At 22.2% G+C, this 16,764-nt stretch overlaps 4 protein-coding genes across 4 annotated transcripts; 3 read left to right on the top strand and 1 right to left on the bottom strand.

Moving 5' to 3' along the window:
• Window positions 1-1,641: 1,641 nt before the first annotated feature.
• Window positions 1,642-5,283, top strand: PVVCY_1301370 (conserved Plasmodium protein, unknown function; the record flags this gene model as incomplete). The annotated part of the gene is made up of 1 exon (XM_008623813.2): window positions 1,642-5,283. The coding sequence occupies one exon, from the start codon at window positions 1,642-1,644 to the stop codon at window positions 5,281-5,283; it is 3,642 nt and encodes a 1,213-aa protein (XP_008622035.2).
• A 752-nt stretch (window positions 5,284-6,035) lies between these two features.
• On the top strand, window positions 6,036-11,183 carry PVVCY_1301360 (condensin-2 complex subunit G2, putative; the record flags this gene model as incomplete). Its single annotated transcript, XM_008623812.2, has 14 exons — window positions 6,036-6,101; window positions 6,297-6,437; window positions 6,581-6,719; window positions 6,889-7,043; window positions 7,133-7,272; window positions 7,365-7,434; window positions 7,529-7,606; window positions 7,733-7,863; window positions 7,972-8,035; window positions 8,137-8,199; window positions 8,374-8,417; window positions 8,506-8,584; window positions 8,665-10,571; window positions 10,715-11,183. The coding sequence occupies 14 exons, from the start codon at window positions 6,036-6,038 to the stop codon at window positions 11,181-11,183; spliced, it is 3,546 nt and encodes a 1,181-aa protein (XP_008622034.2).
• Window positions 11,184-11,425: 242 nt separating this feature from the next.
• Window positions 11,426-11,821, bottom strand: PVVCY_1301350 (conserved Plasmodium protein, unknown function; the record flags this gene model as incomplete). The annotated part of the gene is made up of 1 exon (XM_008623811.2): window positions 11,426-11,821. One exon carries the CDS (start codon window positions 11,819-11,821, stop codon window positions 11,426-11,428), a length of 396 nt encoding a protein of 131 aa, XP_008622033.1.
• A 1,014-nt stretch (window positions 11,822-12,835) lies between these two features.
• On the top strand, window positions 12,836-16,392 carry PVVCY_1301340 (U3 small nucleolar RNA-associated protein 12, putative; the record flags this gene model as incomplete). The annotated part of the gene is made up of 2 exons (XM_008623810.2): window positions 12,836-12,938; window positions 13,037-16,392. 2 exons carry the CDS (start codon window positions 12,836-12,838, stop codon window positions 16,390-16,392), a joined length of 3,459 nt encoding a protein of 1,152 aa, XP_008622032.1.
• Between the last annotated feature and the right edge of the window lie 372 nt (window positions 16,393-16,764).

Below are 16,764 nucleotides of genomic sequence, written 5' to 3'. Positions count from 1 at the left end.
TCTACTAAATTGCTAAGTATTTATTTTTAAAATATTTTATAATTTTTTCCCTCAATAAATATGGTTATATTTCATAATCATTTTGTAAATCATATTTATCAATGCTTTTCATTGTTGTCCTTTTATTTTTTTTTCCTCTCTTTAGTTTTGTTCGAAAAAATATTCTAAGACAATAAAATTGCTTAACTTTGTAAAGAATATTAAACATTAATAAAAAGAAATATATCAAAAAATATGTATGCACATTTGCTAGTACTAGTTAAGGAAAAAAAAAAAAAAAATAAAATTATTTTATGTATAATTATATTCAAGGAATAAAATATTACATTACTAAATAAATTATATATTTGACAATACGGAACAAAGATATTATATTATAGTTTATTTGTTTGTCATTTATTTATTTTTTTTTTAATATAAGTTTTTATTTATAATTAGAAAAAGGAAGTTAAAATAAGGAGGAATACAAATTTTATATATTTGGCTCATTCATTTGGATATCCATTACATTTAGTTGTTTTATCGTATTAATATTTTTGCTATTTAACTTAATGAAATTGCTTAATTAATCTGTTTATTTATATATATTTTTTTTTTTTTTTCATATTTTTACTTTAAAACCACGAAAAAGAGAAAATATTTAATGATTTGCTTTAAGATATATGAATTTTTATTTGGACTGCCAAAAAGTGAAAAAAAAAAAAAAAATTATATTTTTGAATATGTATTAAATTGCTTCTAATTTATTTGGGTGTAGAATAATTGTAGAAAATTATATTTTAATTTGTGTTATAATGATGAGTTAAATTGATTTTCAAGTTCCTTCAAAAAAAACATAGCAACTCACTTTTTCATTAAAAATTTGTAATACATACATATCCATATATTTCTTTATATATCATCTCATTATTTGGACTATTATAAATATTTCCATATAAAACAACCAAGCTAATATATATGTGCATGTACAGCATAAACACAGGTTATCTTTTAACTGTGTTTAAAGCAATATATGCATATATTGGCAAGTCAAAATAGATGAGACTACAATTTAGTCTGTACAACCTTCAGTGGTATATTCCCAAGTGATGCACATGCATATGTGGTGATATATATACACAATTTGTGACATTAAAATAGAATGTAATACTTAAAAATAACAATATTACATCCAAGACAATTCAAAAGTTTGTACAAAATTGACGGAAGTGAATAAGAGAATATATATGAACATACGGAATTACAAATTTGTGTGAGAAAAATAAAGATATAGCTATAAGTGTAAAATACGATTTTTATATTTAGAAAGAAAACGGATTAATACATAATCAGTGAGATATATACGCATATACATATGCATTTTAAAATATATTAGCAGAGTGATGAATGGCTAGGGAGAATTCACTAGTTATTTATGTACACTTATGCATGTATATATATTTATTTGAAAAATCGAAGCTTTTAATCAATTTATTATACTAGTTCAGAAATTGTACATATACTAATTTGACATACTTTAATGTATGTATATCTATTTCCAGTTTTTTTGTAAAATCGATAGCTTATTTTTCCGATAAATTTTATTTGTTCGATTTTGTCTATATTTTCTTTTTTTTTTTTTTTTGAATATAATGAAAATCAATGGATACTATAGACAAAAGTAAAAGGAAAGAAAATGAAATAGATCATAATTGTAAGAGTGAGAAAAAAAAAAAAAATAATGAAACAGATAATATACGAATAAATGATGGAAAGAAAAATAATGAAATAAATAATTTTCCAAAGGTAGAAAATAACTTAGATATTTATGGTATGACTAATACAAATAAAAATGAAATAAACATGTATAATAATTTTGGGACAAATGGTCCTTCCTCTACTACTAATAATAGTGCTAACCATTTAAGTATAAAAAAAAATAATGAAAATGAAGAAGGAAAAAAACATTTAGGGATTGAAAATAAAAGTAGTTATGAAACAGAAGATGATATTTTATTGAATGATGAGACAAATTTATCAGATGAAGAAGTAGAAGAAGAAAATGTTCGTGAAAAAGATTTAATATTACAAAGATATAAACATGGAACTAGTATATATATAGATATAACATCTATTGATAATGGTGAAGATAAAAATATAAAAAGAGAAACCCCATGTGTAGTTATAGATTTTTATTCGGAATGTTTAAATAAATATAAAAGTGAATGTAGTTTTGTATATTATCAAAATTATAATAGTATTAGTAATGTAATAATAAATGAAAATGTAGATGTAGGAAATTTAAATACATCAACAAATATGTTAACTGATCATGCTGGAAGTCTAACTACAGCAAATAATACAAATTATTCTATCGAAGAATCTTCTAATAATTTAATAGATGAACATAATGTAAATAATAAAAATAGAATAATTCCAAAAATGGTGACAAATCCATTATTAAGTAATAATACAGGAATAAATTGTGGATCTAGTAATATTTTTCCATATGATGATTTTAAAAATTTTGATCTTCAAAAAAAAAAACAAGAATCATTAGATCCGTTGTTAAAATGTATTAATTCATTATCTGATCGAATAAATTTACAACATTTAGTTGGTGATCCAACATCATATTTTAAATTAGGAGGTGGTGATATGTTTTATGATATAAACGACCCATTCTTAGATGACGAAGAAATGTATAAAGAATTAAATAAAACAAAAAATGAAATTATATTAACAAGACAGATTGAAGATGAATATAGTGTATGGAGTGCAGATATTTCAGATGATTATGTTGAAATAAATCCAAATTATTTTTTTTCATTTTATAGTTCAAAATGTAAATACACATATGAAAGTGATAAAGAAGTAGACTACATAAATATAGAAAATACGGATCAAAGTGATAGCTCAGATAATGTGAATTATAAAAATGTATTAAATTTATCTTCCTCTCAATTTGTAAATGAAAATACAGATGATGTATATATCATAAGTAATGATATACAAAGTATTGAAAAAAAACATAACGATTATATGATATATTCTAGTGAGGAAGATATATGTGAATCTTCATCAGATGATGATAATGCAAATAGTGATAAAGAATCTGAATTTTCAGAAGAAGAAATAATTTTTAATCCATTTGCATGGAAGAAATTTGAAAAACATATTCCTTTAGAATATATTTCATATTTTGAAAATTTAGAAAAAGAATTAGATGCATTACCAGGTGAAGTAGATATATCAGAAATTCAAAAAATTATAAAAATATATATTCACAAAATATTTTTACATGTTATGAAAAAACATAAAAAAACTTTAAAACATTTTAATATGGTTTTAGATGATTTTATTGAAATCGATGTAAAACAATTAAGATGGCTAACTACAATTATAAACAAAACATCAAACACTTTAAATGATATTGATATTTGTCGAATTTGGTTTGAATATATTTTTTCCTACAATACTAAATTGTTTGTAAATTATGAAAAAGAATTTATTACAAAAATTAAAACTTCACAAATATTTGAAAAAAATAATAAATTGCATCTAAACAATATATTAAAAGATATATCAGCATGGAAAGTATATCATGATAATATGGAAAAAAATAGTAAAGAAAATATAGATGTAGATTCTGCTACTATAAATGTGAGTGGAAAAAATGGATCTATTCATTGTAAAAATAGTCACCCTAATTCGAAAGAACAAGATAATAAAAAAAAAGTAGAAAATGGAATCAACACACAGGATGATAAATATTTGAAAAATGAAAAGAATGCCAACAAAAATGTAACAGAAAATGTTAGCTTACAAAATAATGGGTCACACAAAATGGACGTCCCTGATAAAATGAAAGGAAATGAAAAAAGTGGGGAAATTGGTGAAAGGGAACAAGATGGAAATAAAGGAAATAAAACTAACAATATAAATAATAATTGTAAGGAGAATTATAAATTAATTGAAAAATATTTCAAAAAATTTGAAAGCATATCTCATGATATATTAAATTATATAAAAATATTTAATAAACAAAAATGTTTTTTGAAAGATATGATATCAGCAGGTTTTGAAATATTAGTAGAAAAAAGTAATAAATATTTTTGTAAATTTCCACATATAGCATTATCAGAAATATTAACAAGTTTATTTAATTTCCGATATAAAACAAATGTAATAATTAATTATGAATATATAGAAGCTCTTATAAACTTTTATCAAGACAAACATAAAATTGATATTTATAATGACAAGGGAAAAAATAAAAAAGTGTTCCTTTTTGATACTATAGAAATGAGTAAATTAAATGTTACATTTTATAGAAATAAAAATATGAGTAATGATAAAATGATGTTAAGTCATAGCGATCATGATAAAAAAGATAATTATAAAATGAAAGAATTTTATGATTTAAAAAATGGTAGTAGTGGTAACTTCAAACATTTTGGAACTAATACAAATGATATTGTAGAAAAAAATAATAGATATGATCTAACTTTTAAAAATTTACACACATTAAATAATTCAAATAATTTAATAAATAAAAGAAAAATACATGAATCAAATAAATATCATAATGCTAAAGAAATAAATTCAAATATTAATACAAAAAAAAAGTATATAGACAATAATGAAAGTAATAATAATCAAAGAAAAGGATTAGCATCAGCTCGTATTGTCATTTATTCAGATAATGAGGTAGAAGAAACTTCAAGTAGATGTTCACCAATTAAAAATAATCCAAAAAATATAACAACACTTATTGAAAATATTACAAAAAAAAAAAATAATAATACTTATGATAATAGTCATAGAAAAAGTGGTAGTAATACTAATATGACTAAACAAAATTCTTCGATTTTTAATTTAAAAAAAGTTAGAGATGTTACAAATAGTTGTACTAAAAGTACTATAACAATTGTGAGTAATACATCTGTTGATAATTCCATCAAAAATAATATGCACTACAATTATAATAGTAATTATATTGAAACAGACCGACCCAATATTATTCGATTTTCAAAACAGAAAACTATTCCCATGAATGAAAATACTTTTATTATTAGTGATGGAAATAATAGTGTACTTAATTCGAGTAACACTTTTAATGATAAAACAAATTTATATAAAAAAAGAAGAATAAAAGATGCCTATATATCTAGTAAAAATAATCATTATGATATTGCCAAGTTTGATAAAATGGCTGAAAAAATTAAGGCAAAAAATATGGATGACAAATCAAGTGTACATAGGTGCATAACTGTGGACTCCTCGGAGGATAACGGGGATTAGCCCTGACCAAAGAAAATGTAAATCATTGAAAAATTGAAAAATTGAAAATTTTAAAGTAAAATGAATAAAAAGGCGCATAGCGGATATGGAGGAAAAGTAGAGAGAGAAGAAAATAATATGATATTGTGATTTTTTGATAATTTCAAGGGTCTATATGCACTAATATATTAAATTATTATTATTATCCTCATTGCTTATTGTTGAATAATAATTATTTTTACTTATTTTTCTCGTTTTATTAATTTTTTAAGCTTACGCGTAAGGATCCTATTTTTCTATTTTTTTTTTTGTTTATGTATATGTCTCACTGAGGTGTATAGTATATATACATATAATAATGCATTGAAAGTGTTAAAATTTTTAATATTTTTTATGTGTAATTATGTAAAGATAAATATGTAAATAAACAAGCATATAGAAATGTTTACATATTTATTAGTATTACTTATTTGATTTTAACGCTGATTTTGTTTGTGCATCTTTTTTATTCAAACGAAAAATTTATTCTATTATTAAAAAAAAAAATAATAATAATTGATTAATAAAAATATACACATTATAGTATAAAAAAAATTACCTGAAATAATATAAAGACATGGTGATATAATTTATAGAGATTGAAATTTCCATTTTAATAATACGACATATGTACTTAATTATTTATGCATATTTTTTAAGAAGAGAAAAACAACACTATTATATAATATCGATTGGAAAAGTACTTCATCATAATTATTGTAAAAAATAAAAAAATGTATCAAAAAGTTTTAGACAACATTAAGGAGGTATCTGAATTCAAATTGTTATGCAAAAAAAAGGTGAGAGTTATATAAATATAGCTAGCTTTTTCTTTTTTATAGCTAATATATGTACTAATCTTGTTAGTATTATTACATCTTCTTCGTTCTTACACTAATTTAGATTATCTAATAAAATGTGGCAATAAACATGTTTAAAATGTTTTATGAAATCATTTACTCTCTACATTTTCTATTTATCCTTTTTCTTAAAAGACTGAATTATTGAATATATTTAAATCATGTAAAAATAAAGATATCGGAGAAATTTGGATATATTTGGGAAATAAATTAGAGGATCATATAAATCATGAAAAATTAAATTTCGATGAAGAAAATAAGACATTGTTATTTTTGGTATATATGAAAATGCTTAGCAAATTAAATTAAAATTTATATTTTCAAATAGGTTATATTATTAGTCAGTATATTATATACCTGAATTTTATATGTACATAGTTATATATTCTTGTATTATATATATATATATATTTTTTAAGGAGGAAAAAGATAGACAGTATCTCTTATGTTGTATAAGTTTCATCTTCTTATATTTACAACATTTAGAAAATAATGAAAAAAAAAATAAACACATTTCTTTTGATGAATATTTCGAAGCATTATTTAATAAAATAACTGGTTATACTTATAAAAATATATGTTCATTAATAATCGCATATTAAACATGTTTGTAATTTTGTCGTTCACACGTACACTTTCTTTATCCTGTTTTTTACTTCATCATGTTTTTTACTTTGTCATGTTTTTACTTTGTCATGTTTTTATTTCCTCACCTTTTTATTAATAGAACTTCACTTCATGTTAAGTGATAAAGACGTGAGGGAATCATTTGGAAAATGTTTATTACAAATTTGTGAATTAAATTTAAAAGATAGTATATTTTCTGAGAATATAAAAATAAATGTTTTATTATTTTTGTTATGGAGATGTTGTTCTTCGGAGGTAAATAAAGAGAGTTTTCCAAAAGTTTATATGCATATATGTATGTATAATTTTATGCCCAACATTCTCGAATTTGATAATCACTTTAGGGAAAAGGTGCAGATATTAGTAAACTTAAAAAATATAAAGACTTTTGTAAATATATAAAATGGGAAACACCAGAAAAAACAATAGATTCATTTTGTCTCTTGTGCTCCTATTCATTAAACCTTCCGAAATTTTATGAAAAGTAATCCTAAATTATTTCAAATATTTTATTTACCAACAATAAAAGCGCTAATAAATATAAAATATACATATATATTTTTTTTACATTTTCAGTGCTGATGGGAAATTATTTTTGTCATATGTATGGGTTCAACATGAATCTATTGCCTCTCATTTATTTAGTGTAAGCAATAAAAATGGTGTCTATATAAGTCCTTTTTTTTTTTTTACTAAATTTTGATGTACTATTTTATTTCATCTATTATTTTTTTTAACAGAAAATGGTTCATAATACTGTCCTCATATCATATGAAGCAATTAACCACTATTGTGAAATTATCTACATGGCATGGAAAGTAATTAAAAGAGTATATGTGTTTCACTTTTTAGTTTTATAAATTTTATTTATGCCTTCATTTTTTATATTAGTATATGTTATTTATTAATAAAATTGATATATTTATTATTTTTTTTATCCTTAGAACTGTTCTGGTGAAATGCAATTTGTAGTAGAAAACCAAATCGAATATCTCGTACAATTTTCTATAAAGTGCCCCATTAAAATTGCATCGCGTTTTAGATATCTTCTGAATATATTTCACACAAATAAGGGGTAAATAAATACGCAATATTATATATATATCGATCAATATGTTTATAAAGAACTTATTTATTATCTTACTATTTCATGACAATTTATTTTTCTTTTATTCTATAAAAGGGATAAAAATGTTAATAATTTAATTTTCAAAATATATGACCCAGTTATTTGGAGAAACTTAATGGTAATTCAACGAGATGAAAATATATGCAAATAATATACGCTTCTATTATTTCTCAAAGTGTTACATACACTTATATGTATGTACTTTACTTTCCTCTTCAGTCTGCTAACTGGAAAATTCGGTTTAACACCGTGTGCATTTTTCAGCTGATTTTCCCTGTTGTGGTAAATTAAATTTGCACTTATTTATTTAAATGTATGCTGATATTACATAATGCATTGTGTTAGTAGTATATACTGCAAATTTTTGTAAACACAACTTAGTCTTTGTTATGGCTATAAATACGTTTATTCTTTATTTTGGTTCTTTTGTCAATTTTGCTAAAACCCCAAATTTAGGATCCCTGCATAAAAAACATAAATTATTTGCAAGAAATGGAAAAGTTAGTCAAAGTTTTATTAATAAAAATCATACCAATATATATATGATAATGTGATCATGTCTATATTTGTGTTTATTTCCTTTTGAAGAGCCTATAATGCCCTCTTTGATATGTGCGAAGATGAAAATTCGTGTGTTTTACAGGCAATAGCCAAATGTATTTGTTATGTAAGAAAAAAAAAAAAAAAAAAAAAAAATAGCTAGCTGCACACATAAGACAGGTAAATAATTCACCTTTTCTGTAATAGGTTATAAATGAATTATGGGAAATAATAAGTGAAGAAAAAAGGACAAAATTATTTGATACTTTAATAAATAAACTTTTAAGGGGTAAAAGTTATGATAATGTGAAAACAGAGGTGGTTTTAGGTTTCTGTGAAATGGCAAAGAATAAAAAAATCAATAAAATATTTATGAAAATATTTGATAGAATTAAATATCTTATAAATGATAAATGCTTAAGAGTTCGAAAATTTTTTATTATTCTTGTATTAGAATTAAATAAAAATATAAACCCGAGTTTTTCTAATGAAATTGATTACAATGAATTAAATAAAAGAATAACAAAAGACTTTTTCACATTTAACATTGAATGTTGTATTAAAAAACTATCATATTTAAAACAGGAGCATCATGAAAAAATAAATAATAAAGAAATCTGTGAATTTTTAAGGTTAGCCTCAAATTTAATAACCTATTCTATGTGGGATTGTGATATAAAAGAACAAGCAAAAAAATGTATCAACTTATTAAATGAATATCCTGTTTTGATGATATGTATAAGTAAATTTTCTACTAATCTGAAATTAATTGAAAGATATAATTTGGCTTGTGTTTTATTTGAAATAACGAATATTAAATTGAGGGAAGAGGATAACATGTTTTTGCTTAAAAAAATTGAAGATAAAAATAATATTCATTGTAAAAATTATCTTAAAAAATATCTTTTGTTAAAGGATCCTATTTTAAATAAAAAATTTATTCGATATTCATCTCTTTTAATATGTATATATAATTTTTTAAAATTAAAAAATGATGAAGAAATAGTAATATGTAATTCTGAACATGTTCAGGAATTTTTAAAGACACAGTTTTCAGAAAAATTTTTTATAGACAGTATAAATACATTAATGCAACCATATTATTTTAAAATATTAAAACATATAAATTTAGATATGGATAATTATTTAAGTATACATAAATATGGTTGTAGACAATTAAATAGTTTGTATAAAATAAAAAATGAAAATATGTGTAAATCATGTATTATTCCTTTATTTTTTAAATGGGGAATGTTAGAAACTTTTTTTAAAAAGAATATTGAATGCTTAAATAAATCAACTGAATATATATTTTCCAATTTAAATGCTAATGAAATTGTTACATCAAACGATTGTGAAGATATAGACAATACAACATATAGTGAGTCTGATGGAAGCTCTAGTGATATTGGTAGTAGTAGCAGTTATAGTGATACCGTTGAAAAATCGGGTAAAGAATCTATCATAAAAGAAGGAATAGAAAAGGAATGTAAAAACAAAAAGACAAATAAAACCGATTATATTATTGATAATAATGAAGGAGAGAAAAAAAGTTTAAAAAAAAAACAGTTAGCCAATCAGAAAGAAATGAATGCATTGATTTTTTTGTCTATAGTTGTTAAAAAAAAAAAATATCATAATTCATTATTTAAAAATTATTCAAATATAATACACAATTTTATTTGTAAATTTAATTATATATTATTACATATGTTTGAAAAGATTTATATGAAGGATTTTATTTTACCTGCACAGTTAATATCAAAACATAATGATGAAAAAAAAATAAATAAAATGGATAAAGATATTGTAAAATTACCATTATATGATAAAATAAAAATAGAAAAATATATGTGTTTATATGTCTCATTCTTTTTTTTGGGTTTTAATATATATTTTAAGCAAAATAACATATCCTGCGATTGGGATTTATTAATATCAAATACAACAAAATGTATTGAAATAATTAATTCTATAAATTTTATAAATGAAATTGAAATAACAAAAAATATTGGATTTTCAAAAAATGATAATACTATCAGTAATAACATTCAATTGGAAGACCAAAAAAGGGAATGGGCCACCTACATCAGTATTATTATTCATTTAACAATGTAAGGATGTATTTAAAAAATATTTATTATTTTCAATCGTATAGTTATTGTCTTATATTTTGACGGAATTGTGTATTCTCTTTTTTATGTACATATATGCGCATTTATTCATTTTTGAAATAATTTTTTTTTCACACTCTCAGATATTTTCTCGATATGGTTGAGTATACTATATCAATGAAAAAGCTCGATATTGAATATACAGATTTTAATAATTTTATAAAAAATATATTTTTATTTTACAAATGTTACGAAATAATAAGTAGTGATCAGAAAAAAATGATAGAACTCTATTTAAAAATATGGAATAGATTACGCTCCTTTCTTTTAGTTTTATTAAATTTTGATTACTTTGAAAATAAACTCGAAAATAAGCTAAGCATAGTTAATACTTTTTTTTTATTTACTTATGATATAGTTCCCAAGAAAAGTATAGAAGACATGCTAAAGAAATATAATTTAGCATATAAACAAAAAGAAACATTTAATGATTTTTTACAAAATTTCAAAAAAAATAATAATAACATAGATTATATGGAAAGGCACATAAAAAATACTCAGGAAATATTTGATAATATGCTATCACAAAAGATGAAAACAAAAAGGGGATAGCTTCTTACCAAATTTTATTTTTACATTTAATGCATGATCATGTTTAAATATTTACAAAAAAAAATGGATATATACCAATCAAGTAGAGCATATTTTGGCTTGTTACTACCCTACTATTTGATTTTGTGTGTATACATATGTGCTACCATTTTTTGAATTATAATAAACTTTTGAGAATAAAAAAAATGAAATAATATATTAAACATATTAATAAAAAAAAAACTATCTAAACAATTGGTGTGTTAAAAAAACGATTTTGTATTTAATTTTCTATTTTTTATTAATGTAAGCATTTCTATCATAATTTCATTTGTTTTAATAAGTCTATTAAGTTTATTTGTTTGTATTTGTTTTTCTATTTGTGCAATATTTTTTTCATAAATTTTTTTTTTTAAAATAAAATTATTGTCTATATCGGTTAATAAATTTGTTTCATTTTTATTTTCTTCGTTTACATTTTCTTCGGATTCATTATTTAAGTCTTGGCAAAATTGTTCAATAAAATTGTCTTGACAATTTTCATTTATTTCATTTTCAATACTTTTTTTTTTATCATTATCTGAGTTGGGGTTATTTAGCATTCTACTTAAATCATTAATTTTGTTTGCTTTATAATTAAGTGAATTTCTATGTTCCATTTTTTTAGAAACTACTTCAAATATTCAATGTTGTGAGAATTATAGAAAATGAGAGATATCGATACATTATTTGTTTTGGTTATAAGTAGGAGAGTTGCAAATATATGTATTCCTATTGTTATTCAAATTTTATTCTACTTATGCTTTGGTATTAATCCCGTTGCGTAAATTTGCATATTTATATGTGATGCATTATTTATTTACTTTTTTTAATATTCTTCAGTTTTTGTTATTTAAAAAATAACCTAATTGATGACACATCTGACTTATAAAACTCTTTACATAAACAAATGAAAAATTAAAAATAAGGAAAAGGAATCATTTTAAAGTGAGGGTAGATATCTCCTATTGGTCAGGGGAAATTTCCCAAATAAAATAAACATCTTTTATTTAATAATAGTAAAAAATATATATTTTTTTACATATTTTTACGTATTTTATAAATAAAAAATGGGAATAAAATAAAAATAAATTTTATAAATTAATCATGCTACTGGAGTATTACTTGAAAAAAAAAAAAAAAAAAAAAAAAGAATCGCCAGAAGTGAAGAGAAATTTTATTATGCCTATAAATATAATATGCGGAAATAAATAATGCATCTATATAAAATGTATGTTAATATTTTTTTATAATTTGAGTAAATAATAAAAAATGGTATATAGCTACAATATATATTTATATTGGAATGGTTAAATGAAAATATTTTAAAAAAAAAAAATTTTTTCAATCCATTTTTATTATACAACATAAGAAGCTATGACTTTACAACATAGAAAATACAAATATACTTCTTATAATTAAGAAAGAACATAATAGATATATTTGAATTAGTTACACTAATATGTATTTATATGCTCATAATTATGTATATAACATTATTATAAAAATTACAAAATTAATAGGCTGAAAAAAATGTATTAAAAATTTTCAAATATTGTAATGGGTTTGCTTCTCAATTTTTTTATGTTGTAAATATATCTCTTTTTTAATTATATATTTTTTTTTAAATAAATATGGTGAAGTCTTATGACAGATATGAGTTTGAAGATTGTTTTGGGATTGTGAATTCCAGAAGCTCGAACTGTATTTTTTTTAATAGCAGTCATATACTAACTGGTAAGGGAAAAAAATATAATTAATCAGGTTTATCAATTTATTAGATTTGTTTTTTTCATTTTACTCATGATATATACTTCTTTTTTTTTTGTTTGCAGGCCATGATGAAGGAGTAAGTTTGTGGAATATTCAGGAAAAAGAAATAAAGAAAAAGTTGACTGTCCCATTTGTACCTCCATATTATTTTTTTACATATCATGTAACATATATGTGTTTAAGTGAGAAGAATAAAAACATTTTGGCAGTTGGTTATATGAATGGTTCTATTAGATTATTTGACATTTTTCAAAATAAAATATTATCAACTTTTAGTGGTCATACATCAGCTATTTGTAAATTAAAATTTAATAAAGGAAATTATTTATGTTCATGTAGTAAAGATACAAATATAATATTATGGGATATAGTGAATGATAAGGGTATGTATAAATTAGAAGGACATACTAATGCTGTTAATGATATTGAATTTTTAGAAATTGAAAATAATGATGTAGAAAATTTTATAAATAATAATTTATTAGTTAGTGTATCTAAAGATGGATTAATTAAAGTATGGGATTTAAATATACAAATGTGTGTTCAAACTATTGTTGATTGTGAAGATGAAATTAACTGTTTAGTAGTCAATGAAAGTAATACTCGATTAATAGTAGCATGTAATAATACACTAAGAATATATAAAATTGATTTATTTTCAAATATAAAAGATAAATTTACAAATTCAAAAATTTATATCACCTTTTTATCTGTTATTAAAAGACCCAATAATTGTAAAATAGTAAACATGAAAATATGTTTATTGGTTGAAGATGAAAGTGGATTAAAACCTGAGGATTCTTCTTTTCTTATTCCTCAAAATGAGGAAGTACTAGGTAATGCCATAAGTAATAATCAGATTAGTGGCAATAATGATGATTCAACAGGAATAGAAGAAGATAAAAAAATTAGCATTTTAAATAATTCGTTAGACAATACAAATAAAATTTGTAACAGAACTAGCTACTCTATAAATGGGGATAATAATGGTATCCTTATTTGTTGTTCTAATTTAAAAAAAATAGAAATATATAAAATAAATTCAATACAAAATCAAAAAAAATCTGAAAAGCAAAGAAAAAAAAGATATATAAAAAAATTAATTAAAAAAAAAAATAATATTATTAACGAGCAAACAAAAATATTAAAATTTAAAGGAAAAACAAGTATAGATTATATTAATCTATCTCAAAGATTAAACCAAATTGAAAACGCATTATTAATACATAATAAATATGATATCCATACTGTAAAAGATGAGATTAAATATGTGTTTTATTATACTTGTAAATTTAAATTACAAAATATAGATATATATAAAAAAAGAAAACAAGATACTTCTGTTTGTCTTTTAGTATCTTATGCCACGAATTGTTTGGATATCTTTCAAATTAACCTCTTTGATATTTTGAATAATCATGATATGTTTATTGTAAAGGCTGACGAGGATGAGCAAATTGAAAATGAAAAGGGCGATGAAAGTGAAGTTGAAGATGAAGTTGAAAATGATGAAGAAGATGAAAATGATGATGAAGAGGAAAGTGATGATGAGGAGAACGAGGAAGAAGAGGAGGATGACATGCCAAAACGGGCAGCACCAAAAGTTGTAGAAAAAATAATATACGACTACTCTAAATGTTTCAAAGAAATATGTCAAATTAATAATGGACATAATAATTCTGTTGATTTTATTAACTTATCAGAAAATAATGAACTACTAATTTCGATATGTAAAAAATATGTAAAAATATGGAATTTAAAAAATTATCAAAATATAATAACATTAAAATTGGAAGGATGTACAAGTGCTATTTTTTATGAGCATGATGAGTATATAATAATAAGTAATGATATTGGTGAAATAATGTTATATGAATTAAAAAATATAGAATTAAAATATACATTGAAAGGACATGCTAATAAAATTATTACTTTATATCAAAATCCAAAAGAAAAAAAGAATTTTTTATCAGTCGGTATGGAAAATTATTTAAAGATTTACTGTCTTACTACTGAAAAGGGTTCTGAAAATGAGGAAGAAGAAAATGACAATTCCTATGCAAGTGACGAAGAGGAGGAAAATGAAAAAGTAAAACTAAATAAAAGCACAATCCGATTTAAAGAAGTTGATTATTATAATTTAACAGATAAAGTAAGTTGTGCTATGTATTCACCAAATGGACAATATATATGTATAGGATATTTAAATAATTTAATTGAAGTATTATATAGTGATACTTTAAAATTGCATTTAACTTTATATGGTCATAGTTTACCAATAACATGTATGGATATATCTAAAGATAATAAAATATTAGCTTCTAGTTCATCAGATAAATTTTTATTTATTTGGAATTTAGAATATGGTAGTATAAATAAGAGATTACATATTAATTGTGATGTATTAACAAAAATAAAATTTTTTAATGAAACTAATCACTTGATAAGTATATCTTCAGATGGTTATATAAAAATGTGGGATGCCATTAAATTTCAATGTATATGTACAATTGATGGTAAGTTCGGTATCCTTACTTCTTTAACTATTAGTCTAGATGATAATTTTTTTATAACTTCTGGTAGTCACAAAAGTATAAGATGTTGGAAAAGGGGAGAGGATTTAATATTTTTAGAGGAAGAAAGAGAAAAAGAATTAAATTTAGAAATAGAAAAAGAAGCTACTCGAAATGATTTATCATATCCATCATCAGTTGAAAAAAATGTTATACTAAATAAAGCTACAGTAAAAACTATTGAAGTTATAAAATCAAGTGAAAAATTAATTGAATATTTAGATATTATAGAAGAAGAAATAACTTTATTAGAAACTTATTATAAAAATTTAACAGAATATCAAGAAGCAAAAGCAAAAAATGAATTACCAGATTTTGTACAACCACCAACTAAACCAACATCAAGACCTGAATTATTAAATCAGAACCCATATGAATTTATTGTAAAAATAATGTGTAACATTAAGAACAATATTTTAAATGAAATTTTAATTTCTTTACCTTTTTTTTATGCATATAAATTATTAATTTATATGAAAACCTATTTAATGTCTTTTTATTTTTTTCAAAGAATCCAAGAAAATCATAATAAATATTTAGCATGTGGAAGTTTTAATTTTTATGTAGAATATGTTATTAATATTATTTTATCAATTATAAATATTTATAGAAATCAATTTTTATTTGACACAAATTTTAGATTTCTTTTATATGAATTACATCAATTAATTATACCCAACCTCAAAAATAATGCAGATATATGTACCTTTAATCAAACTACCTTGAACTTTTTAGCAAACGCAATTGATGACGATGAAATAAATGGAGACCTGACCTTCAACCTTAAGGGAGAGCAAAAGGAAGACGAGTTTGTCCATGCCCCAGTCGAAGAAGCTGCCCAATAAATGGGCCATCAAATGATTCACCAAATTTACATAAAACAGTACATACTATACATGTGCATATTTATTACCATTACTTAGTTTTGCTTCGTTTTGCTTTGTTATGCTTTGTTATGCTTATTTTTTATGTATGACTAAGTGGGTACCTTTCCAACGTATGTAGCACACGAGATACATTTGCATACGTAGGGGTACTCGATTTTATTCACAATTTCGTTAAGTTTTTTTTTTTTTTTTAATTTGGCATTTTTTAAATTTGCATTTGTTAATACCTCTTTTTTATATGTAAAAAAAATGACATACAAACAATTTTCTTCACCTTAAAAAAATATTATTCTACTTTTATGCTAACCTTTTTGAGCATGTAAAAGCAAA

The sequence above is a fragment of the Plasmodium vinckei genome, assembly GCF_900681995.1.
Source record: "Plasmodium vinckei vinckei genome assembly, chromosome: PVVCY_13".
Taxonomy (NCBI): Eukaryota; Apicomplexa; class Aconoidasida; order Haemosporida; family Plasmodiidae; genus Plasmodium; species Plasmodium vinckei.
This window is presented reverse-complemented; position numbering and strand designations above follow the sequence as displayed.